The sequence below is a fragment of the Artibeus jamaicensis genome, unplaced genomic scaffold (genome assembly GCF_021234435.1).
Source record: "Artibeus jamaicensis isolate MK-2021 breed Jamaican fruit bat unplaced genomic scaffold, CSHL_Jam_final contig_1157, whole genome shotgun sequence".
In the NCBI taxonomy this organism is placed as follows: Eukaryota; Metazoa; Chordata; class Mammalia; order Chiroptera; family Phyllostomidae; genus Artibeus; species Artibeus jamaicensis.
The window spans coordinates 1,813,920-1,841,027 of record NW_026521226.1 but is presented as its reverse complement, the minus strand read 5'-3'; the positions used below and the strand labels follow the sequence as shown (position 1 = coordinate 1,841,027).

Sequence of the window (27,108 nt, the reverse complement as noted above, 5' to 3'; positions counted from 1 at the left end):
AAGCAACATATATGTTTCAGTACCTAGAAATGCTGGCTAAATTAAGAACCTATAAAATCTCAATTCTTCTGTTTGAGATTTTAGAAACTTACACACAGCATATCTCTTTCTATATATTCGCATCTGTCTTATTCTTCATTCCATCATGTCTACCAAACAAAAGTGAGATTTGGCTGCCCACCACTACTTATAGGCAAATTCCAGAGACAGAGGTTTGGTGATGAAAGAAAAGAGGTCTTGTAGTCAAGAGTTGCACAATGTGGGAGGATATCAGGCTCCTGACTCAAAGCCCATCCCCTCCAGAAAACCCAGAGAAAACCTTGCTAATCTCTGCCAGATCAGTTCAAGGCTGCATCCAGAGTTTCTTATCCCATTTTTAAAAGTGTGCCTTCTTCAATCACAAGTGGCTGCTGCATGATTACCCAGGTGGTTCAGCTTGTTCCTGGTCGCAGTCAGACTTTGGGGTCCACATGTGGGGCTAGCACTGCCTTCAGCCATGTGGCTTCCATGGTCAAAGAGATGCCACAAAGCACCAGCCCGTACAACCACACTGTGGATCCAAGAGCAAGTGAATGCTGTTTTTCCCTTCCTTTGGTTTAAATCTGCTGGCCCAAAATTCCACATGATTCATGCAGGTCCATCCACTGCCCCAGCCAATCCTATAATTCTTCTCCCAGGCTACACAGATAAGACAGCACCTCCAACTGCTTCCATTTGGACCTCTATGGTTATATGTGGCTTCATCCTCTGGTCTCACCTTCACCCAGGGACCTGAAGGGAGTAGGAGTCCTTTTTCCTTAGCCCCCACCCCCTTGCATAAGGTCAGTGCAAATCTTCCTCCTGCCACATCTTTGCCTGGGGGTGAGAAGTCTGTCATCCTGTGAACACAATGTTGCCCCTGCCTCAGGGCAGTTTCTTCACTTGGCCCTCCTCAGCTTCCACTTGCACTCCCAGTACTAGCCATGTCTGTCCAAGTCTATTTGTATCAACATGGCTTACTAACTATGCTCTGTAACTCCCAAACCTATTCCCACTAAAACCAAAAACATCCTCTGCACAAAATAAGTGCTAAAAATTTTAGCCCAAAGGGGAAAATAATTTTGTTCCACTTCACTACCATGAATGGTTGGTTGTAGATGGAAGACCCGGATTAGGTCTCAGTTCCAGTTCTTACTAACAGTGTCCTTGAATGCGTCTTACTGAGTTTCAGTATTCCCATTTATAAGAGGATGATAACAGTAACTAAGTATTAGGGTTGTTGTAAAATTAAAAGCACTAGAGTCTGAAAAGTTATGCCATCTGATGCACCAGTTTTCATGGCCATATTGCTCCCATAGCTTCAGGCACACTATCTGAGAGGGAGGAAGGGTAGGACAGATCAGATGGGTTTTTTTTTTTTTGCTTAGCAGAAAAAATGCTTATTTCCTTCTGTCCATCACCCCATTTTCCAGTGCTTAAGGGCAAAGAATTTGAATTCAGAACAGAGATTGTTAAACTTTTTCTGTAAAGGGCAAGAAAGCAAGAGTTTAGACTTTGTGGGTCAAAAGGCAAAATTAAGGATATTATGTACATACTTTAAATAACACATTAAAGAAAAAGCAAAGTTCCACACAAATTCTACTGCTAAAATTTAAAATATAATAATAGAGCAAAATATTGATTATTTCTAATGTTCTGACATAAAGAACAAAAATGCCTCTTTGCTTGCATTTACCTTAATTCAAACACTTGTGGTTGAAAAGGTGAGAGCTAAAGCCACACCTTTAGCAAAGAAAAACAATTTACATGGGGCTAACCCTTCCATTCTCTGAAATGCCTACAGTGAGCAAGGTGGTCAGTCCTAAGTCCACTCTGCCTCATAGTCTTCATTCTTGTTGCCTCCTATACCATCAGCATCTTTCCAGTCTAGTGACAGGATTAATGATTTTCTAGGGTAATTCTGATTGCCTTTCTATTTTGTCTGTTCCTTTATATGCTTTTAAAAACCAACTCCATTAACAAATAAAGAAACAGGGTTAGAGTAATTTATCAAACATTCCACAGTTAAATTAGCCCCTGAACTCAGTGTGAAACTGGTAGGTGAAAAGTGGTCGAGTAGGAAGGTAAACATCCTAGACTGAGACAAAGTGAAACTATGGAGTAAAACTAAGAGAAAGATCTTCCTTCTACAGGAACTATTGGTGAAGATCTTGTGTTTTCACAATACTGTCTGGAAATTGCGCCCCTCCACATGTCCTTCCTACATTACTGACCACTGTGGAAACATGGTGTGAGCAGATTAGGTGACCCCAATAGATTTAATTCCCATGCTGACCCTATTAACCTGAATGTAATTGGCTGTGAAGAAGAAATTTAGCCTCAGGATCATATTTGTGTACTTTTTGGCTAGTATTTCCATAATGTTATTTCATCATTAACTTACATGACTATTTCTTTAGGGAACTCAAAATTCCAGTAAGCATACCCTGCTCATCAGATTATCACTCATAAAGTGTGTTCTGACAAACTGACATCTAACCAAAGAAGAATGGGTTTTTTTTATGTTTTGTTCATTATGCTATTACGGTCATCCCATTCCCCCCTCCTTATTCCCCTCTGCCTTGCACACCCCCTCCCACCCAAATTCCCCCTCTTTAGTTCATGTCCATGGGTCATACATATAAGTTCTTTGGCTTCTACATTTCCTACACTATTCTTAAACCCCCACTGTCTATTTTCTACCTACTATTTATTGTACTTATTCTCTGTACCTTTTCCCACTTTCTCCCTGTTCCACTCCCCACTGATAACTTTCCATGTGATCTCCATTCCTGTGATTCTGTTCATGTTCTAGCTGTTGGCTTAGTTTGCTTTTGTTTTCCATTTTGTTTTAGGTTTGGTTGTTAACTGTGAGTTTGTTGCCATTTCACTGTTCATAGTTTTTATCTTCTTTTTCTTAGATAAGTCTCTTTAACATTTCAAATAATAAGGGCTGGGTGACAATGAACTTCTTTAACTTGATCTTATCTGCCCTTCCATTCTAAATGAAAGCTTTGCTGGATAGAGTAATCTTGGATATAGGTCCTTGCCTTTCATTACTTGGAATACTTCTTTCCAGTCTCTTCTTGCCTGCAAGGTTTCTTTTGAGAAATGCGCTGGCAGTCTCATGGGCACTCCTTTGTAAGTAACTGTCTCCTTTTCTCTTGATGCTTTTAAGATTCTCTCCTTATCTTTAATCTTGGGTAATGTAATTATGATGTGCCTTGGTGTGTGCTGTCTTGGGTCCAACATCTTTGAGACTCTCTGAGCTTCCTGAACTTCCTGGAAGTCTATTTCCTTTGCTAGATTGGGGAAGTTCTCCTTTATTATTTGTTCAAATAAGTTTTCAATTTCTTGCTCTTCCTCTTCTCCTTCTGGTACCCTTATGATTTGGATGTTGGAATGTTCAAAGATGTCCTGGGGGTTTCTAAGCCTCTACTCATTTTTTTTTAATTTTTATTTCTTCATTCTGTTCTGGTTGACTTTTTTTCTTTCCTTCTGGTCCACACTGTTGATTTGAGTCCCGGTTTCCTTCTCATCACTCTTGGTTCTCTGTACATTTTCCTTTATTTCACTTAGCATAGCCTTCATTTTTTTCATTTAATTTGCAGCCATATTCAACCAATTCTGTTAGCATCCTGATTATCAGCATTTTTAACTATGCATCTGATAGGTTGGCTGTCTCTTCCTGCTCAGTTGTATTTTCTCTGATCTGTTCTTTGATCTGGGCTTTGATCTGTTCTTTCATTTGGGCCATTTTTTTTTTTTGTCTTGGCAGGCCTGTTACATAGTAAGGAGTGGAGCCTTAGTTGTTCACCAGGAAGGGACAACCCACATGGCTGACTTGTGATGCTGTATGTGGGGGAGGAGTTGGAGAGGAACAGTGCTGCTTGCTCTGCTCTCTGTGGGTTTTCAGTCACTTCCCCCTTTACCCACTATCAAACTGGGGCCTTCTGGTGCTGATTCCCTAGTGAGTGGGTTTGTGTACAATCTAGGACCTTGCTGGTCTCTCTAATGAACTGTCCTGTGAGGCTGGAAGTTTCTCCTGCTGGCACCTCTTCCCCCACTGATGTTTTCAGTCACGGGATTTAGGCTTTATTTCCCTGTGCTTGAACTCTGGGTTGCTTGGTATGTCTAGCTCCCCAGTTTTTCCTCCCAGTTTATCTGCATTGCAATGTGGGACTTCCTAGTCCACAATCCACCACCTCACTGGGTCTGCCAGCTGCTGCCTTACTGCTGGCAGCAGCCTGTCTTCCCAGCTGTCCTCTCTGCCCAGCTGCCTGTCTCCGCCCCTCCTACTTGTCTCGATGAATGTTTCTACTTTAATTTCTTGCTTGTCAGAGTTCCATACAGTTCAATTTTCTGCCAATTCTGTTTGTTTTTTGTTTTTAAATTTGTTGTTTTCCTCTTTTGGTTGTACCAGGATGTACAGTGTGTCTACCTACACCTCCATCTTGGCCAAAAGTCCCTCTTTTTTTTACAGGTTTCTCAAGTACTATGTTATCCATTATGTATAACTTGTTTCAAGGAATAAGTTTAATATTTATTGTAAAGATTAAATTCTTTTACCTTAGGTGGGGAAATTTTTCTCTCAGTCCAACTTAAATTCTAAATTAATTTATTTCTACATGTTGCTTCCATATCATTCAAAAGATATGGCTAATCAATATTGTTTGGCCATAAAAATGTTAAGGTCTAATTTACATCACTTTAGAGTTGAAAGAGTTTATTCATGTTAGTCAATCTAATTAAAATATCAAAAGTAATGATGACTACACAGTCTTACAATGTGAGTCAGTCTCTATTGAGCTGTTTATATTTAGCCCCCTTTTATTTTTTATGGTTTTCTTATGAAGAAGGTGTTTTCTGTTTTACAAAGCTCAGCAAGTTTAAGAAATGTATACACTTTACAGGACTTATAAGCAGTGAAATTGGGATTTGAACCCATGCTTGTCAGATTACTGAGCCCAGAAGACAATAGTATTTTGTCTGTCCTTCCATGGCTCTGCCATTTGGGATTTCTTAACAATAGAGGCACAAACACCCAGTTGACTATGAATCAATTCAATTGATTGTTTAACTATCAATGGCTAGAAACCAATATGGTGAGTTATTTGGACTTCACCTGCAGTGGATGTCTCAGAAAATCAGGATCTAACTGATTCTCTATCCCAATTACTGTCACTAAAGTTAGATGTATTCAACAGTTCTTGCAGACTCACATGAATAGTCACATAAGAAAATCCCTTTCACTTCATAATGAAGGGCATGAGTAATGATGACTAGTTATAGTAATAATGGTAACAAAAATGACTAACAAGCTTGAGTGCTTATTATATTCTAGGTATTGTTCGATGATCTCTGTGATGTTTTATTCAAACCTCAAAAAGATGATGAAATACACTAGTCCCCCTTTATCCCAAGTTTTGCTCTCCAAGATTCTGGTACTACCAGTCAGCGGTGGTCTAAAAATACTAAATGGAAAATTTGCAGCAATAAACAAAAAGTTTTCAATTGTACACCATTCTGAATAGCATGATGAAATCTTGCCCTATCTTCTTCCATCCTTGGTGGGACTCGGATCATCCCTTTGTCCAGTGTATGCATACTATATATATAGTACATATAGTAAGATATTTTGAGAGACCACATTCATAGAAATTTTATTATAGTGTGTTGTTATAATTATTTTATTTTTTATTAGTTACTGTTATTAATCTTCCACTGTGCCTAATTTATAAATTAAACTTTATCATGGGTATGTAGATATAGTGTATATAAGGTTCAATACTATCCATGGCTTTAGGCATCTACAGGGTGTCTGGGAACATATACTCCAGAAATAAAGTGGGCCTACTAGTCAGTGTTATTTTAATACTTGTGGTATCATAAAAAAATATTTGGTCTTTGTCACTAGTTCTTGATGCAAAGCTGTTAAACCTTTGAAGTCTCTGAAATAAGTATTTTTTCTAGGCTAATGAGGTGAATGGTGGCCAGAGGCCCCTAGATAGCTTCAGGATAGGAGATGGTCACCAGAATGACCAAGGTATAATCAGAGGCCTGGAACCATCAAACTTATTCCACCCGCTCTGAAGAAGGGTGGGGTTGGAGGTTGATTTAATCACTGATGATTTAATTAGTCATGCTTAATGAAACCTTCATAAAATGACAGGAGAACTTCTGGGTTGGTGAACACACTGAGGTGCTCAGAAGGTGGTAGCACCTAAAGAGGCTATAGAAGTTGCACTTAACCAGTACCCCAACCACTATGCCTTGCCCTTCCATTTAGCTACTCCCAAGTTGTATACTTTATAAGCAACTACTAAGCATAAGTAAACTTTCTTCCTGAATTCTGTGAGCCATTCCAGCAAGTTATAGAACCTAAGAAAAGGTAATGAGAACCCTGGAGTTTATCACCACACCAGACAGAAGCGTGGGTGGTTTGGGCACTTCATTTGCAACGAGTATCTAAAGCAAGGTCAGTGTTGTGGGACGGAGCCTAAAACCTGTGTGTCTGCACTTACTCCAGGTTTTTAGTGTCAGAATTGTGTTGACTTGTTGGATATCAGTTGGTGTCAGAGATTTGGAGAATGGCATGAGAAAAGAGTCACAGAATTCTAAATGACTAAAGCAAATGCAGTAAAAGCAATAGAATGTATTGACACCCTTACATAAGAAATCCAGAGGTACAGGTTGCACTGTTAGATTTGTGTCAAAAATGTCAAAAGGGCTTGGTCTTACTCTATTACTTCTCTCCACTATTTTCTATGTTAACTCAATGTCATTCATCATTTCTCCAAATGCCAGCTCCCATCCTCAAGTCCAGCAGGAAAGAAAGGTTTTTTCCAGTAGTTTCACACAGTCTCCAAGTGGAGACTGATTGAACCAGCTTATGTCACAAGCTCATCCTCAAGCCAATCTTTGTGGCTGGTAAATGCCTATGCTGTTTGACCAGGTCTAGGTCACAATCCCACCACTAAAGCCTTTATTTACCTGCACAAAATGGACTGAAAATATACTTGTGGTGGTACTTACTCACAGGAAACCTGGCATGCTGTTATCGGAAGAAGAGATGAGACATACATCTGGGGATAGTCACCACTATCCCCAATTTAACAGACAAGTAAATTAAGGGTCAGGAAGTTTAACTGATGTGTCAAAATGTGCCAGTTAGTAAGACATACAGCCAACATTCCAGCCAAGGACTCTCAGGGTAATAACAAAGCTATTGTACATCTCTAGAAACTAAGTCTATACAAGAAAATTTTCAAGACAACATCGTTACTTCTGCTTCTCATTCCAACACTGATAAGGTATCAACAGCACTTGAGCCCCAGTAGTGTGACATTCCATTATCTTATTCCCACAACTCTAAAAAGAACAAACAAATATATATTTAGATTTAGTAAGGTAAAATTACTAAATTATTTTCTTACTTAATCATATTTTAAGAATAAAATCTATATTTTAATATTTATAAAAATTATATAAACATTGATTCTTGGAAGATGTACTTGAAATCAAATATGAAATGCAGTGGTGATTTTTACCTGTTATTACCTAATTAATCTCTAAATATTTAAGGGAAAATGTTCTTGTTGGATGTGAGATGGAAGACACATAGACTCTTATCAGAGGATTCACCGAGAAATATCCACTTCCAAGTTTCTTTAGATTGTTGGAAGCCTTCATGCCTTGTGACCCTCTTGGCCAGGGGCCATCAGCTCTTAGAATCCACCCACAATTCCTAGCCATGTGGGCTTCTCCATAGACCTTCTTACAGTTTATTCCTGTAAAGCCAGCAGCTGAGAGACAGTCTCTCTAATGCATACTAACAAGATTTTACATATAGAGAGACAGATTAATTATGGTAGTGACATCACAGCATCCTTGCCACATAATGTAATGTAATAAAAAAAGTAACATTCTATCACCTTTACCGTATTCTGTGCCAGAGACCCATCCTCACTAAATGGGGAGGGAATTAAAGCAATAGGAGGCCACTCTAATGTCTGTCTGTCACAGTCCTCATCCTTGGGCATTAACTCAATGTGTTTCCTCTACTTAAAATGCCCTTGCCTCATCACCACAAAAAACAAATGAAACTTGAAGGACCAAGGATATGAATAAAATTCTTCTACTTGAAGAAGTCTTAGTTAATCTATTAGGATGGATATAGTATCTTCCAGTTCCTTAGAACCTCCAATAATGGAGAGAATCTTCACTCTCAATACATTTATTACTTTCTACTTTGAAGTATTTATTTTTTCTGTCTTAACTCTCTGACTATATCTTTGAAGCCAAGGACCCTTTCTCCTTTTTATTTATTCATACATCTTTAAGTATTATCAAAATCATGTATCAGAGTGTCAGGAATGCAAGTAATAGAATTTCCAAGTGAATGGTGAGTTAAACAATTTGTCAGGCAGTTTATTTTTTTCTCATGCGATACAAACTTTGGAGGTGTAGGTTGGTGACTTTGGCTCAGTGGCCCAACACTTTCTAGGTAAAAGTTGCTATGATTCTCTTGGGCTTTTCCTTTGACCTTCTTTCTTCTCACCAGCACAAGATGGCTGCCATATTTCCAGCTATCAAGCTTGTATGACAGGCATCAAGCAACAGAAAATGGTAAAGGGGAAAGAGCAGTAATTCTGTAAGGAAAACGAAGTTCTTCTAAATAGCCTCAGCAGACTTTCATTTATGTCCTATTGATAAGTATCATGTGCCCATATGCAGCTGTAAGGGGACAGAAATATATTTGGAATGTGTGAGCATATAGCCCTCTGATCAAAATTATTCTAGATCTATGAAAAAGGAGAAAATGAATATTGAGTTTGCAAAAGTAATTTCCCAAGTTAGGAAATGTGCTAGGCACTGAAGATAACATGGTCAAAAAAAGAGATATGGTCCCAGCCTCCTAAAGCTTTTTACTTATTAGAAATAAACAATAATAAAAAGTATTTGACAAACACATGTAAAATTACAGTTGTTAATGGTCTAAGATGGAAAAAGTCACGGTGCTGGGAGAGTCTAGAACAGGAGGGAGGAAATGTGAGTGACCTAGTCAGTGAAGTTAATTTAAGAAAGGCTTCCCATAAAGGGTGGCATGTAGACAAGCATATCTGATTTAAATTTGGCTCCTACCATATGGTCCTGCACATAAAAAGTGTTATAGAAAACATCCTTGCAGAGAACCTTCTTGACACCCTTAGTATAACTGCATTTCATGATTCTTTTTATTCCAAGAGGCAGAAAATCTACATCAAACTCAATTAAAAAAAAAAAACCCATATACTGGCTAAACTTCAGTCCACCTTCAGGCACAACTGCATCAAGTAGCACTACTACTATCAGAAAGTGCTTCACTTTTTCACTTGACTTTCTTCTTTGCTGACTCTATTCATCTGTCAGCAAAGGATTTTCTATCCTGGTACTATGATAATTGCAAGCTTCAGATTTAGATTCAGATTCCCATTAGAAACACATATAGAATTATATTTTCTCAATAATAAATGTTTTACAGTGAGATTTCACTGTGTATCACTTGGGCCAGATACCAGCCCCTATAGTAATCATGTGGCCACTAGAAAATACATGATCCACTTAGCTAGTCTTCAGTCCTGTGTCATCAAAATTCCATGAGCTGACAGTAAGGAAGAAGGCCATTGGTTTTTACAAAAAAACTACAAAACAGTCACCAGTAGAAGTAGGAATGTTGGCTAGGTGAGCAGAAAGAACAGGGGTCTACTACAGAGTAGAAATGATTAATGACATTAATGACTGCCACAGTCAACAACAATAATAGTAACAATAGTAAGAGCTAACACCTATGAGTGTTTCTTATTATACTTACAGATTCTCATTTCCCATTACAGGCATGTTGAGAATTTACACAACGTGCTTTACCCAACCCAGAAAGTAGAATAGCACTTTGGTTTGAAATTAGTGAGCATAGTTTCTCAGAATGCAGGGAGTCTACAAGGACCAATACCGTTTCTCAGCCACCAAGTCCTGACAGAATGCCGCAGTGTTTATGCACTCATGGAGACATACCTCCACTCACACTGCCTTGCACAAATACTGTCCTTTAAGTGAAGCTCATTTCAAGCACAGATGGTCCTGAGGACCCCAATGTCTCATTGGTGGCCAGACTGAGTGATTTTGGATGTCTTTAGACTTCTGATCATATCCAGGCAGCTCAGGAGAAAATGAAACCTTGCTTATCATTTTGATAAACAGTCCCCTTCAGTGCCTCTGGATGCTTTATATAACTTGGTAGAGTCAAATACTATTAAAATGTCATCACTGTCAAAAAGAGAAGTAATACGTTTTTTCTACCTGAGCCATAGTTAATGATTTCCACAATGTGTAACACAAGTCAGTTTCAGTTTGTGTTCTTTTCCCCTAAGTGTGTGTTTTCTGATCTTCCTAGCTATGGGTATGAGGCAAAATCTCATTATATAAATAAATACATACTTTTATTATTACTTCTCTGCTAGACCAATAAAATGCCAAGATGACAAGAGCTTCGGTGAGGTATACGCACAAAGGAGAAAGTTAAGCAGCTTTATTTCATCCTAGTTTTTCATGGAAGGCATAGATTTGAAGGACTGTATTTTATAGCCTCGATTGTTAAACATACTTAAAGAAGTTATTTAAGTATTCTTAAGGAGGTATACCTCACTTTCATTCTCATAGTCTTAAAGAATAATGTATTAGTCAGATAAGGCTGTATTGGGCTGCGATAAAAAAAAAAAGAAAAACCAGCCCTGGCTGGTCCAGCTCAGTGGATAGAGCACTGGCCTGTGAACCAAAGGATCCTGGTTGGATTCCCAGTCAGGGCACATGCCTGGGTTGCAGGCCAGTTCCCGGCAGGGGACACAGGAAAGGCAACCATACATTGATATTTCTCTCCCTCTCTCCTTCCCTTCCCCTCTAAACATAAATAAATAAAATAAAATAAACACCTCAAATCTAATAGGCTCAAAACAACAAAGGATTTTGAACTTGCAACATGCCCATTTTGGTTCAACAATGGAGTTGTGTTTACTGGAGTTACTCAGACTAGAGCTTCTACCTTTAATAGGGAGCATATACTCTTAAAATAAAGGAAGGAAATTAGGGCCTGCTGGCCAAATTTGCTCACCATTTGCTTTGTATGGCTCACAGCTAAGAATGGTCTTTACCTTTTACAATGGCTGGAAAAAAATAAAAACAGAATATTGTGTGATATATAATTACTACATGAAATTCAAGTTTCAGTTTCCATAAATAAAGTTTATTGCATATAGGCACACTTATTTGTTTACATATTTTTTAAATATTTTATTGTTGTCCAATTACAATTGTCTGCATTTCCCCCCCAACACTCTCCCCCACCCTAGGCAAACCCACCTCCCTCTCTTACTTCCACCCTCCCCCTTGGTTTTGTCCATGTGTCCTTTATAGTAGTTCCTGAAAACCCTTCTCCCCTCTGTCCCCTCTCCCCTCCCCCCTCCCCTCTGGCTATTGTTAGATTGTTCTTAATTTCAGTGTCTCTGGTTATATTTTATTTGCATTTTTCTTTTGTTGATTATGTTCCAGTAAAAGGTGAAATCCAGTAAACTCATCTGGTATTTGTTTCTCACAGCCTGTCTTATTTCACTTAGCATAATGCTCTCCAGTTCCATCCATGTTGTCCTTCTTTTGGTTGTGCGAGGAGGTACAGTGTGTCTGTCTACCTATACCTCCATCTTGTCCAGAAGTCTCCTATTTCTCTCTTTTTTGGTGATATCATTTTTTATTTTTATTTTTACACAGTGTTTAAATTTATTACTTCCTTTTTTTACTTTTTTATTTAATCTTTATTGTATTTTTTCATTATGATTTAGTCCTCTTATGCCCCCTGCTCCCCTCCCAATCACCACATTGTTGTCAATGTCCATGAATCCTTTTTCCTTTTTGCTCAATTCTTCCAACCCCTAACCACTGCATGTATTTCTGCTTATGTGACATTAACTAAATGGCATCAAGAAACACAGAACAAAAATAAATAAAGAAATAAGAAGAACAAGCAAGGATGAAATGTAGAAAGCATTATTAGACCACTCACCATTGTATGAACAGTTCAGACATTTGACAAGATGGTCCTGGGGTCTTACAGGTAAATTCCTTCATTTTCCAGCCTTTCAGAGTTCTATCTTCCATCTAATCTCATCAGATTTCCAGCACTGTCTTTGAAATTGGATCACATTTTTACATTAATAGAATTATACCAGTTCTTATGTATAGTGTAGTTACTGTGTGCTGTTTGGTGCATTAATTACTTTTAATGCACAATCTCTAATGGTCACAATATCCCTTAAGTTAGATATTTTACTTACAAGGGACCAGGGCTCAGAAATTACAACTTTCTCTAAGTTAGCCAGCTAATAATGCAAATGATCCTAATTATTTCAAATATCATTTAAATATTAATATATTCAACCTTCATGCCAGTGTTTCAGATAATTTTATAGAAATTAATATAGCTCAAGAAGTGGCTTATATAAAATAGGATTGTCTGCCTCTTTTCTAGAAAGTGTTTCTAAATTGCTCCTATCCTTGAAGGCTAGCAAGAGGGAAGTAAAACTTGGTAAGCTCTTGCCCAGATGGACCAGTGATGTTGGTTGAAGCTTTGAGTTGGGAGAGATCTAAGCTGGATTTAGATTGAGAATGTTGCCCCTTAGTGGGAAGCAGTGGACACAAATATTTTTCTAAGTCTTATTTTATCCCAACTCTTTCCCAATTGCAATAATAGAATATTTGTTTGTTTGTTTGTTTTAGACCATGGCCCAAGGAAGCTGAAGGGAATTGATGCTGTGATTTCATTTCCAGAAACTCAAATCCAGGGTAAATGTCCCACTTTGACGTAGAAGCTTCCCTTTATATTGTTTTGGAAGCCACCCAGCCTTTGAGTGACTTTCTTTTTTGGGCAATAAGTCGTTTCTGTGGTTGCATTAAGTTGTAGTGTATTGAAAGCAAGTCCAGATCAGGCAAGCAAATTTGGATACAGAGAATAGATAGATGGAGATGTTATGTCCTTATTTTATTCTAGCAAAAGTATTAGAAAGAGCTGAGAATAACACAAAAGCAGTCTGATATTTAAACCATTGCTCAGGTTCCTCTCCCTAATATTATTTTTTATTGGAAAAGAGTAAAAGTTTTAAAGTATTTAAAGACCAGAGAAGAATCAATAATATTCTTGTGAACCCATTAGTGCCTCTTTGAGTAAAATTCATTTCCATGTTGTTAGTGCAGTTATTAAAAATAATTTCTGCAGTAAGTTTCAATATATGCAATGTTTACGTCATTTTCTTCTTTAAAAAATATAAAGAGAAATCTAGGGGATAGTTGTTGAGTTTATTGTGGTATAAATTACTTTAAGCAATCTTATTTTAGGGGAATAATAAAGTTTAAATATCGTTCCCAAATCATTGGCTTAGGGTGAGAGTAGTCATTTGAGTATGAGGAAAAGTCTATGTTGGTGAAAAGAAGAAAAGAAAATCAGTTTGTTTTTTCCCACTAATAAACATGGTCTGATCAAAGATGATGTTTCTGGTAGTATTATTCACAGAAGAATATCTTTTAGTGCTTACTCTAAAACAGCTAATATTTTAACTACTTTCCTTATACTTATATAATTTTCATCCCCATTTAGTCCTCAAAACAACCCTATGAAGTCAATGCTATTATCACCCATATTTGACCCCCCCCCCAAAAAAAAAAACTCTGAGACATAGAATGGAAAACAACAGGATTTAAATCTTGATGGCCTGGTCTTAGAATCTGTGATTGTATTCATTATGCTATTCAGCCTCAAACATGACTGTCTGGCCCAGAATTTTTTCCATTTGTCCATTTGTCTGTCTTTTATGTATCCCAGAGCCCTAGGAAGGAGAAGATGGTAATTTGTTTAAACAAGAGCATAAACAAATCAAGTAGCCATTTTGCCCTCCTCAACCAAGTCATGCTTAAAGATTCATTAGTGTCTCTCTTGTCAATGATTTACAAAGACACTTAGAGCTACCTTCCAGTCCAGTGGGTCAATTTTTAACACGGTCTTAAATATTCATTTCTGACATCCACAACAATAGATTCCAAGAGAGCTATTTATAAGGCCTTGATCAAAAAGTTCTGTAAAAGTGAATCTCAAAAAAATATGTGCTTTGTCTCACAGATAACAGCTTTTAAAGAAAAGAACCATTTGCAATATAGTGAAAATGCAAGGGTCAGAATAAGCACCACCAGTCTTACATTCTGTAGTCACATTGTATTCATTTTCTCAAAAAGTTGGTATAAAAGCAGGTATGTCCTGGCTTATTAATTAGTCCTTATTAATTAGGACTGAAGTTCCCTTATGGTTTCTCTTAATTGTTATTTCATTTTCCAGTCATTTTATTTAGAATAAAAAGCTTCTACTTGTGCATTTTGGCTCTACTACAAACCAAAGTCTAAGATGCTTTTTCTTGAAGATATAGAAGATCATTTCTTTGCAAAGGCTACATTTATCATTCAAGTTTGTTTCTGAAAAGACTACATATGGATAGTCAGGGAAAGTTCCACTAAAAGAATCAACTGATATTCAATCTTTTTTCTTTTCTTTTTCCTTCTCTTATTTTCCTTTTTTTCATTTCCCCTTCTCACTGCTTCCCTTCCTTTTTTCCTCCGCTTCTTCCCTTTCTTTCTTTCTTCATATCAATTCGTCATTTAATCATTCAGTCATTTACACATGTGTGCCTGTCTACTATTATGACAGGCACTGGGGATAAAGAAATAAACAGGACATGGCCCCTGCCATGGTTGAGAATCCAGCCCAACAGGACAGGCAGGCAGTGAAACAGTTGTTTCAGGAGACATACCACAAAAGCACACAATGGGGGTCAAGAGATTGTCTCTGAGAAATGGGCTAGTTCAACAAATATTTACAGACCAGTCCCAGGCCCAGTAGAAGGACAAAGTGGTGAAACAGAAAATTGCTACCCTTACCCTTGATAATAAAGTAAAACATTATTTAAAAGGTCAAAATAATGCAATGAGAATATTATTGCAGGATGATTATAATAGGTTGTAGGATCATGTAAGAGGGGTCTCTAACAGGAAAGAACTAAATAGTGAATACAGGGGCAAAAAAGTGTACAGGTTTAGTCTTACTTTCCTTTTAAAAAAAAAAAAGACTATTTCCTTCTATTCCAACTTTACAATTTCCCCTAGCATCTTCTTTCTCAGAAAAGTTGGTGCTGTGATAATTTCTAATTGCTTGACTATGCTTAGTCATGGACATGACCATCAACAATAAAATATACTGCTGAATGTCAAATTCCTTGGCAGATGAAAAGGGTTAGATATTAGCAAATTCCCACAAGTGCCCATTCTTAAATGGCTGACCCAGATGGTAGCTCAGAGTAGTCCAGTGGGTGGATATAAGCTATTTCTACTAGATGTGTATTCTGGGGGCAAACTATTTTATGAAGCTAACCTTCAAACTTTTAGCCATCTGCCTGGCAGTCATACCTAACCTTATCTTTCCTTTCCATTATCACATATAATTGTCATCTCTGAGGACTCTTTAAGAGAAATGTGACCCTTATCAATTTATCTTCCTTGTGTTCCCTCACTTGACTGACACCAGACAATGATCCAATTATCTGGGAAGGAGGGTTCAGTGCTAGGACCTTACTGGGCTTGGCATTTTTTTTTAAGTTATCCAGTTCCAAAAGAGTTGATGCTGCCAGAAATAATCTTGAAAGGTTGTGGGGTTTTTTTTCTTTTTGGATATTAGAAATTTTATCTTCCTTTAAAAAATAGGTTTTGATAATGTACTCAAAGCTTTGACAAACCAAAGAGAAAAAACAGAACAGAAGGTAGACAGCTGCGCAGAGAAGCTTCCCTGCAGGGGGCCTTCCCATCACCACCTGTGGGGCATGAGCAACGTGGGTGAGAAGCAAGACAATCGTTCTCAAAATGCGTGGTGGCAGGAGAACTTGTTAATTGATGTCCATTTAACACATTTAATTATTTCAGATAACCTGAATTAGCCAGTTTATTACTGCATTTCCCTTATAATCTGAAAGAACAATAGAATCTCTTAGAAGACTAGAGTCAGGGTTTGAAGCTAATTTCTTACATTTTACTGAGGTGTTTTTTCCACAGACAAAGAAAAGTGAGATAGAGACAATAATCTGAAAAATCTGAGTAGTACAGACGACCTTCACACTGGCTGTTCCTTGTGCCACATTCTCTGCCATTAACTAGTAGGTTACCTCACCTATCTTGTTTGCTAGCTCTGCAGATGCTGTGTGAAATCCAGAAAAGAAGCCATTTTACAGATAATCCATAAACAAAAAAATGGAAAGCTCAATTTCCCCAGGACTTAAATAACCACTTTGAGAGACCATAGATCATCTTGAAATCATTTTGACTTAGATTGAGATAAAATTTAGGAATGGGTTGGCATTGGCACCAAAGAAAAGTCTAAAAGTTATTTCATGGCATATATTATCATTTTGATTTTGTAGTAATCTTGACAGGTTTCAAAGAATAGTTCACTAGGTAGTCTTTAAAATGCAGATAAAATTAAAGGGATAATTGTCCAGTTCCCAGAAAGAGTTATGAGAAATCTAAATTTACTTTGCTTTTATTGGGTAAAAAGCTGGAAAGATGTTTTGGTTTCCAGTCACATTTTGAAACAGCCAGAAAATGAGGACAATAGATAAGTAAGACTTAAAAGTCTTTTCCATAGGGTTTTGAAAAATTCTATCCCTGTGATTATAATACAGGTCCAAGATTTTATTTCTTCTCACAGAATTTGAACAGTTTCTCATTGTGTCTTGGGTAGACATAGTCATCTTGGGCTCATGATATACTCAAGAAGTAAAAAACAGATAGAATTTGGAGGAGGAATGTATCTTACAAAGTTACTATATACTACAATACCAAATTCATCCAACCTTCTCAAGAAACAGTTCCGCACTGTTTGATTGTACAAAACTCCATGGCAAATTTTTTGTTTATTTTTCATCTTGTTCAATCAACCATCTATGCATTCATCTACCCATCCATCCATTCGACAAATACTTTTCAGTATTTTAAGGAGCTGATCATCACCTGAGTAGAGTTGTTTTCACTTTTTTCTTAGCAGAGCAATCCACAAAGAATAGATTATTATACTGAATGTTAACAATTAAATAATTAGAGTTTTTTATACTTTCCTCCAGTGGACATAACTGAGCCCTCTCAAATAATCTATAGAGCCCCACCAAGCATAACTTGAAAATTTCCAATCAAAGGGCTACTGACGTGAGTCTTGTTTTGTCAAAGATCCAGTATTTTTGTTCTGTCAATATAAGTCAGTAGACCCAGATTTCATGATCAGGATAGACTGAAAGATTAAATTTTTATGATTAACTATGGCTAGATCATTTACAAATGTAAACCCTGGGAATCGGGAGATCTGGGTATGATGGCACCAAACACACTTTCTAAATGTTTGGGTCCTGTGGGCCTCCAAGACCTGGTCTAGTTTCCACACTGGCATACCTGAGAAGTAGGTATTATTGAAACCATAGTTCAACTCAGCATGACCACATGGGCTTGTTATTTAGAGCAATATGCCTCTGGCCTCCAGTGAGCAAATCCATCATTCATGAGCCTGAGGAAAATGTGGTCTGGCATCACTGACTTTATATACAAGGTTTTAATGAAAGCAGAGCACTTGTCAACTCCCAATCACTGAGTTCTCCTCCCCTTTTCAGAGAAATGGCAGTGTGAGTGTGAAGGTAGCACTGGGGAAAAAGCACTCTATATGAGGTCGGTGGGTTTGGGTTCTGGTCCAGATGCTGACAGCTGCTTACTAAATAAAATGTGGACAAGTCTTTAAGTCCCTCTGGATCTCAGTTGCCTCCTCTATAAAATGAGTAATAGTAAACTCATTGAGCAAAAAATACATTGAAGGTTTGTAATGTGTCTGCCATGGAGTCATACACATAGTAAATATTCAATACCTGGTCAGTTCCTATAATATTATTTTCACCACTAGTTACGTGGCTGTGTCACTTGTCAGTTTCAAGTCTGCATCCTCACTAGAAAATGGGGATGACAAGGATCTGTTCTATCTTTAAATTATCTTGCAGATTAAATGAAATGTGTATTAGAGTCACTTTTTAAACCCTAATAATAATATGCCAGAAAATATTAAATAAAGAAAACAATAGCAACCCCTGTCCTTGAGGAGATTATATTCCAGGGGTAAAACACACAGACAATTAATATAATTAATAAATAAATTTTATACCAATGTGGACTCTGGTCTGCAGTGTCCATGGTGTTGTGGATGAGATGAACAAATTCACATGGACTACTGAAGTCCTGTGGAGAAAAAGGGATGGCACAGCCAAACTCCCAAGGGAAGAGCACCTGGATCCTTGCCTTGAAAAGCTTTTATTGGCTTTCTTATAGCATACATACATCAAAGAAGATTCTCATTCATTATGCTCAGGTTTGCTTTAGGTAATTACTTTTACAAATAACAAAGGAAACAATGTTACTGATTACTTCTTACAGATTAACAAGGAAAAATGTTGCAAATGCAAGAGAATGATAAGAGTAATAGGTCTGGTTATACTTTAGTCCTTGGGAGAATTAGCACAGACTTCAGGAAGTTACTTTAAAGTTATGCAGTAAGCATTTTCTGTTTAAATTCTGGGTGAGGGAGTTTTAGCAAGAGCAAGTCTCAAAGCAGCCTAGGTATGATGCAGGCCTGGCCTTTCGCGGGAAAACTGATCCATGGGTTTGACGTCCTGTGTGCCTCCACCTGCCTATGGGCTTTCCAATAGGGCTGGGGTACTTTTGCAATTGCAGGGCAGATTGGTTCCCTACAACACACTATATTTGAAAGTTACAGGTACCCTGGAGGCAGGGGCATAGAGAAAAGTGCTACTAAGGGAATTATGATTTTAATATGGTGGTCAAATGTGTCTTTGATAAAACGACATATGGATAAATATGTGGAAGAGGTGAGAATATAAGCCAGAGATCTGTTAGAAGAGTGCCCACGGAGGTGCATAGTTCAACCTGTCAAAATAAAAAATTCCTGTTATTGGTAGCAACACCTCCCCGGGTTTAGGGCACACTCAAGAGAGATCATGCCTGCCATGCTCAGGCCAAAGCCTACAAAGAAACCATGTCCCTGGAGCAGAGAGAAGGGTGGTAGCAAGTGAGGTCAAACTTGATTAGGGGTTGGCCAGGGCAAGTTAGGTACTTATCCTTGATAACTATTCTAAGCAAAGCGTCATACTTTGTTTTGAATATTTCTCATCAACAAGGAATGACTGCTTGTGACATGAGCAAAAAAGCATGAGTTTTAAAGTCAAACACACATGAAATAGCACTTGTGTGATAGTAGGAAGAATGTTCAATCTATCTAATCATCGAGTTTTTATCTGTAATGCAAGGATAATAGCTATACAATTGCCGTGAAGTTTATAATTAATGTAGGTCAAGTACCAAGTACAGTGCCCAGCACCCATTTCAGGACTTACTAAACAGCAGTGAGTGCTGACACAGAAATGTCTCTTTGTCTCATCTATAATTAGGCTATGAGGGACTGGCTTTGGGCTTCCAGTTGGCCACCTTGTCTATTATTTAACTCAGTGCAGTAACTTGGACAACCTGGCATGCCTATCACTGGTTCTGCTAGACTGACTATAAATCAAATAAGATTCGAGATATGTACTGAAGTCTTAATATGCTCTGTGCTGTTTTCAGTCATAGACATTGCTCCAGTCTTATATTAAAGTCAAATAGTTACTTTTAAATTAGTGGTATTTCATGAAGTGTCAAACCAGTTATTACTGATTCGACTGAGGGAATTTGCAGCTGATAATACAAGCTAAAGTGACCTAATTGTAGGTGTCTGTGTTAAAGAGTATAATGTGTTATTCGCGCTGTTGTTACATTAACTCTAATCTCAATTACAGGCATGTGATGAAACTGAGATTCTCTTTCAATGATCCAAATTCAAATCTTACTTCCTGCTCAGAATCTAGTAATGGCCTTTTGTTACCTTTGTTGCTATTTTGCACTTCTGTAGCCACTCCTGAAAACAGCAGCCTACTTGGTCACTCTAGAACAATATCGAAATCACATCAGTACTTGACTTGACAAGAAATTAAAAACTTGTTTGGACAAATAATGGAGAAATTCCCCAATCTGGCAAAGGAAATAGACTTCCAGGAAGTCCAGGAAGCTCAGAGAGTCCCAAAGAAGTTGAACCCAAGAAAGCACGCACCAAGGCACATCATAATTACATTACCCAAGATTAAAGATGAGAAAATCTTAAAAGCAGCAAGAGAAAAGGAAAGAGTTATGTACAAAGGAGTTCCCATAAGACTATCAGCTAATTTTTCAAAAGAAACCTTGCAGGCAAGAAGGGACTGGAAAGTATTCCAAGTCATGAAAGGCAAGGACCTATATCCAAGATTACTCTATCCAGCAAACCTTTCATTTGGAATAGAACAGCAGATAAAGTGTTTCTCAGATAAGGTTAAGTTAAAGGAGCTCATCATTACCAAACTCTTATTATGTGAAATGTTAAAGGGACTTATCTAAAAAAAAGATAAAAAATATGTACAGTATAGTGACAACAAACTCACAGATAACAAAAAACCTAAAAAAAAAAAAGAACTAGGAAAACAACTAGAACAAGAACAGAATCATGGAAATAGAGATCACATGGAGGGATATCAGCAGGGAGGAGTATGGGACAATGGGGGAAATGGTGCAGTGCATATGCATAAATGGTAGATACAAGACAGACAGGGGTAGTTTAAGAATAGTATGGGAAATGAAGAAATCAAAGAGCTTATATGTATGACCCATGGACATGAAATAAGATTGACAAATGGTGGTGGGAGGAGGTTCCATTGTACATGGTGGAGAGGAATAAAAGGGAGAAAAAGTGGGACAACTGTAATAGCTTAATCAATAAAATATATTTAAAAAAGAAAAATCCTTAAAAAGAAGATGTGGTACATATGTACAATGGAATTGTACTCAGTCATAAAAAATATGAAATCTTATCATTGTGACAACATAAATGGACTTACAAGGTATTATGCTAAGTGACATAAGTCACATGGACAAAGACAAATACTGTATTATTTCACTTAATGTGGAATTTTAAAAAACAAAATAAAAATGAAAAAAAAAAACAGAAACAAACTCATAGATACAGAGAATAAACAGATGGTTTCCAGATGGAAAGAAACTTGAGGAGGTGGGTAAAAATATGTGAAGGGATTGAGAAGTACAAATTGGCAGTTACAAAATAGTCATGAGGATGTAAATTACAGCATAGGAAACAGAGTCAGTAATATTGTAACATCTATTTATGGTGTCAGGTGGGTGGAGGCCTATTGGGGGGATCATTTTGTAAATTATACAAATGTCTAATGACTGTGCTATACACCTGAAACTAATAAAACATTGAATATCAACTTTAATTGAAAAAATAATATTTTATAAAATTAAGTAAGTAAACAAACCCTGACAAGCTTCTAAGAGAAATGGCTGATTCTAGGACTAGGTTAGGACTTTAAAAAGGTAAACTTGGAGTATCTTGTAGGGTGAGAAAGTAAGAAAGTGCTAAAAAAAAGTGGGGGAAGGGCTATACACAGAAACCATCTGGAAAAAGCTCACAATGGCCAAAGTTAGGATGTTCTGAGCAACATAATAAATAGAACAATAATGGGTTATCACCCAAAGTATCAATATAAAATAAATATCCATGAGTCCACACCAATACAAACTGAAAAGGGAAATAAAATGGGAAAGAAGGGATCAATATGCTGTGCAGAAGAATTCCCACTGATGTTAGTAGATACACCACCCTTAAGGAGGTGGAGCATAAGTCCCCACTTCTTGAGTAAGGACTGTACATGGTGATTTTTTGCTAAAAAGGGCTATGTGGAAAAGGGCAGCATTAGGGATAAAAAAAAGTACCTTTACAGTGAAGAAATTTAACAAATGATCAAGGTCAATATCAACAGTGATAAGTCATGTTGTCAGTGCATACTCTTGAAGTGATGGGACTTCACCTCTGTGATCTTCCTCCAAAAACACATCACCTCAGTCTAAATATCAGAAAAGCATCAAATGAGTCTTATTTAAGAGACATTTTATAAAATACCTGACCAATACTGCTCAGAACTCTCAAGGTCATAAAAAAGAAGGAATGTCTGAGAAAATAGCACAGCCAAAAGTAATGTAAGGAGATGAGAACTAAATGTAATGTGGTATCCTGTATGGGGATCTTAGAATAGGAAAGAACATTAGGTAAAAGTAAAGTAAATCTCAATTAAAGCATAGACTTTTGTTATAATAGTGTATTTGTATTGGTTCAAATTTAGCACACTAATATTGTATTAGATGTTAACATTAGAGGAACAAAAATAGGAAATAATAGCGTGCAACACAGATGAAAACTCAGAACTATCTTCATCAGCTTTCTATAAATCTAAAACTGTTCTATAATTAAAATTCTGATTTAATAAATATGTCCCAGCCTTTCATGTTAGTTAAAAGCCTCTCCTCATCTTCCCCTGTTGAAGCCCTATCCTATCTTTCAATTCATAATATGAGAAGCTTTCCTAATTCTTCAAAAATGAATTTGTCTCCTCTTCCACGTATGCCTCTAGAACCTGGTGCTTATATTATGTTGTTAATTTTTATTCTTTTTTATTATTTCATTCATTCAAACAATACTTAAGAATACCTATACCAGTTTTTGACAATAGGCCTGTGGGGAGAAAAGCAACAACCTTGACCCTGAACAAGCTTGTGGTTTACGTGGGGTCACAGGTGATGTGGACACTGGCTCACAGTGTCCAAAGAGATATGGATGAGATGAGATAAATTCACACAGACTACCAAGTCCTGTGGAGGAAAAGGGATGGCATGGCTACTCTCTCAAGGGGAATGTGCCTTGAAGTAGCCTAGCCACTCTCTGAAGAGGAGAGTGGCTCAATCCTTGCCTTGAAAAGCTTTTATTGGATTTCTAATAGCATACATCAAAGAAGGTTTTCATTCATTATACTTAGGTTTGCTTTAGGTAATTACTTTTTACAGATAGCAATGGAAGGGGTGTTACTGATTACTTCTTACAGATTTACAAGGCAAAAGTGTTGCGAATGCAGGGGAATAATAAGAGTAACAAGTCTTGTTACACTTCAGTCCTTGGGGAATTAGCACAGACTTCAGGAAGTTACTTTAAAGATATGTAGTAAGCATTTTCTGCCTGAACTCAGGGTAAAAGAGTTTTAGCAAAAGCAAGTCACAAAGCAGCCTAGTTATAATGCAGGCCTGATTTCCCACAGGAGAACTTGTTTGTAGGAATGGTCCTGCATGCCGACTCACTCCCCACTGGTCTTCCACGTGGGTGCTGAACTACATTTCCATGCCTTGTGAAGTGGTTCCCTACACACAGTCCTTAAAATTTCACAAGGAAATTTCAGATAATGAGAAGTGGTGCCAGTGAGGGTATGTTTTCTAAGGAGCTGACCTTTGTGTTTAGTTCAAAGGAGAGTTAACTGGGTGAATGTATTTAAGCTGAGGGTGGGGTGTGGAGGGATGGGAGGGGGAGAGAGTATTTCAGGAAAAATTGTATTTGCAAAGTTTCTGAGGCAGAAAGAAGGGTGGCATCCCCAGAGAAATACATTAATGTGACTGGGTATTATTACTATAGGTAGCATATGTGGTCACTTTACTCTATGCCAGTAGCAGTGCTAACCCCTATTCATGTGTCATTTTGGTTTATACTCATACTAGCTTACTAAGCAGGTTTATTATTGTTCTTATTTATAGATGATGAAACTGAGGTACCCAGAACATAAGAGACAGAGCTGAGATTCAGACTAAACCAAGCTTGTTCAAAAGCCCAAACTCTTCCCTCACCCCTTCCACCATTGAGGGAGGCAGGATTAGTCTACCTTAAGTCAGAAATTATTGTGTGTTTCTATTATTTTAAACTAGGGTTTCTCAAACTCAGTGCTATTTGCATTTGGGACAGATAATTATTAGTTGTGGGAGGCTGTCTTGTGCATTGTGAGTTTAGCAGCATCCTTAGCCTCTGCCCATTAGATGCTGGTAGCACCCACCCTTCACCTGTAATGAGGATTAAAGATGTCTCCAGATTTTGCCAAATATTAGCAGGAAGGATACAGAGCCAGACCACCCCAGCCCTCGCCCTGCTCTGAGAAACACCACATTACACTGAAGTTCTCAGGACAGGGTGGAGCTGCCTTCAGTCTCCCTCCTGCCTTGTTCCCTCCCTCCTCTCCTTTTTATCAATGTTTCCAAGTACTTCCATGTGTGGGCTGGATATACATTCTTTATAGTCTATAACACAGTAACTTATTTGTAGTGGTTACTTAGCAAATGCTTGCTGCAGTTCTGTGAACTGAATCCTAAATGCCAAGAATCATAATTGTTATAGGCTGATTCTTTTCAAATGAAAAACGTTTCTCCTGAATGAAAAAATTTATGTTGGGAAAGTTCATTTCTGGTTGCTGGTCCTTTGGGGTATCTTTTGTGTCCCTGGAGAACTGCCTCAGCTGATGTCCTACAGGCTGGAAAGACCCACCTGACTGCTCACCAAACCCCTAGACAAACCCAGCAGTGCACCTATGAGGAACTCAGTGGAGAGTGACATACATCATTAGGTTGCCAATAAATGATGATGAATGCATGGCTGACCCATAACAATTAAGTGAAGCCATAGGCCTTGGTCTCCAGTTTGAGGTGCCATTTAAAGCATATATGTACTTGCTTCAGTGATTATTTCTATCATTTCTGGAGGGCATCAGAATTTGGGAAATGACTCCCAGTTAGATTTTCTATTTAGCCCCATTTGAGAGTGGACAGACAGTATGAGGGAGAGCTAAATCCTGGGCAGCTTTCCTGACTCTGCAGGTCTATATCACTGGAGGATCAGGTGTTTGCCATTGATGGGAGATCAGAGAATTATAAATCAAAGTTAACATGGGAGTGAGCACCCAAAATATAATGCACTTAAATCAGGCAGTGTCTTTATTTTGTGGCAGCTCCAGGTATTCATGGGGCCTTTGCATCAGTGCCAAATCATCCCTCTTGAGAGCCCCTCACAGGTGCCTGCATTGCATGTAGAGTGTAATGCTATACTGCCCATTGTCTTTGCCAAGATCACACAGACCTGGTGATAATACATGTTATACATACACATTATAGACAGAGAGTGGGAGAAAATCCCATAGGAATTAGGCCCCATGGAAACTACTTCTATCATTTCTTTCACTTTCACCAACCCTTCCACACATATCTCCACAGGCCTAAAGGGCTGCTGAATTATCTCTAAACAGATTCTCTATTCTTTCTTTCTTGCCAGAAGGAGGGACATGTGAAGTGATAGCAGCGCACAGGTGTTGTAATAAGAACCGCATTGAGGAGCGGTCACAAACAGTCAAGTGCTCCTGTTTACCTGGGAAAGTGGCCGGAACAACCAGAAACCGGCCTTCTTGTGTCGATGGTAAGTAGGTGGTTTTACATTTCTCTCTAGGTGTTCATCATGCATAATATGTGTTTTTGTTTCATGTAAATATGGTTCAGGATAATGAATGAGGCATATCCAAAGTGCTGAAAAATTATACAAAGGCCAGCCCTCAGAATAGATTTTTGAATTCTTATTTCTCTGGCTTTTAGATTTTAAATAGCTCTATTTTTATATTTTTTTAGAAAAGAAATATGAGGGTCTAGCTCATTTGGCAAGTGATTTTGGATTGAGGTTAAACGTAATGATGATGTTGAATGGTAGTTAAAGAAAACAAAACACCTGACATTCATTTAGCACATTTAATTTAATGAGCATTTACTATATTCCAGGCACTGCTGAGATGCTTCACATAAATTCATAACAGAAGTGCTCCAAGCACTATCCTAAATACTTCTCACACATTAGTTTATGTAACAAATTATGACCGCCCTCCCAACTTAGCAGCTTTAAACAGCAAACATTATCTCAGTTTCTGTGGGTCAGGAATCCAACTTCTCTGGATGTTTCTGGCTCAGGTCTCTCATGTGGTTGCAGTCAAGATCTGACTGGTGCTGGAGGGTGGTTTTAACATTACTCACTCACATGACTGTTAGCAGATGGCCTCAATTCCTTGCCACAGAGACTTCTCCATAGAAGCTTACTGTTCTAACACCATGACATCTAGCTTCCCCCAAAGTGAGTGATGCAAAAGAACACAATGACTTTTTCCTTTATAATTTAAACTTAAAATTTACACTTCACAATACCCTAATTGTTATACATGTCAGCCCTAACTGTTCAATGTGGGAGTAGATTATAGGACTTGAATACCAGGAAACAGAGATCATTGGGCCAGAAACACTTGCCCTTGATTTTAAACATCAAGAAACTGAAGCTTAGGAGGGCCAAGTAATGTTTTATTGGTACCATGGCTGGTAAGGCATAGCTCAACTAACTCTTGATTCCAGAGTCACTGGCTCTAGGAATACTGACTTGAACACCAACTTTAAAATAATTATATATCCTCTGTCAAACAGTGAAGCTAAGGTTCAAAGGAACCATAAATTTCTCTTCCCATTTTTATCTTTTATAATTTTAGAGCCAGGTGTGAATTGATCTTCAAACTCTTCAGTCTGAAAATCAGGACTCAGAGAAGTAAGTCATGCTCAGGTCACACAGCATCCCAGACAACACGATGAGGCACCTCCAGGGCAGGGAAGGCAGACAGCTAGGCCAGAAAAGCCATTTCACCCTCCTATAGAAGAAAACTCTTAGCCTATAAACCAATAAACATTATGAAACCATGACATTTTCTCATGTTCTCTGCCAAAGAAAGCACTGAGTCTGTTAACTATAAATCTCCATTTTGTTTCCAGTTCATTTTTATCTCTAATGATCTAGAAATAGAATTATCATAAGGATTTGGAAGCAAGACAAAAAAAGCAATGCAATTTCCTTGGTGACAGAGGAGAAATGACAACTGGCCCTAAGTTCTCTGAGAAGCTAAGCAA

At 37.8% G+C, this 27,108-nt stretch overlaps 1 protein-coding gene across 1 annotated transcript in view; it reads left to right on the top strand.

Annotated features, from left to right (window-relative positions):
• Nucleotides 1-27,108, top strand: part of TAFA1 (TAFA chemokine like family member 1) — a 552,663-nt gene that overhangs the window by 418,666 nt on the left and 106,889 nt on the right. The window contains exon 3 of the mRNA XM_037130762.2: nt 25,454-25,594. Within this exon, the coding sequence (XP_036986657.1) occupies nt 25,454-25,594 (141 nt within the window). The remainder of the gene's footprint in view (nt 1-25,453; nt 25,595-27,108) is intronic.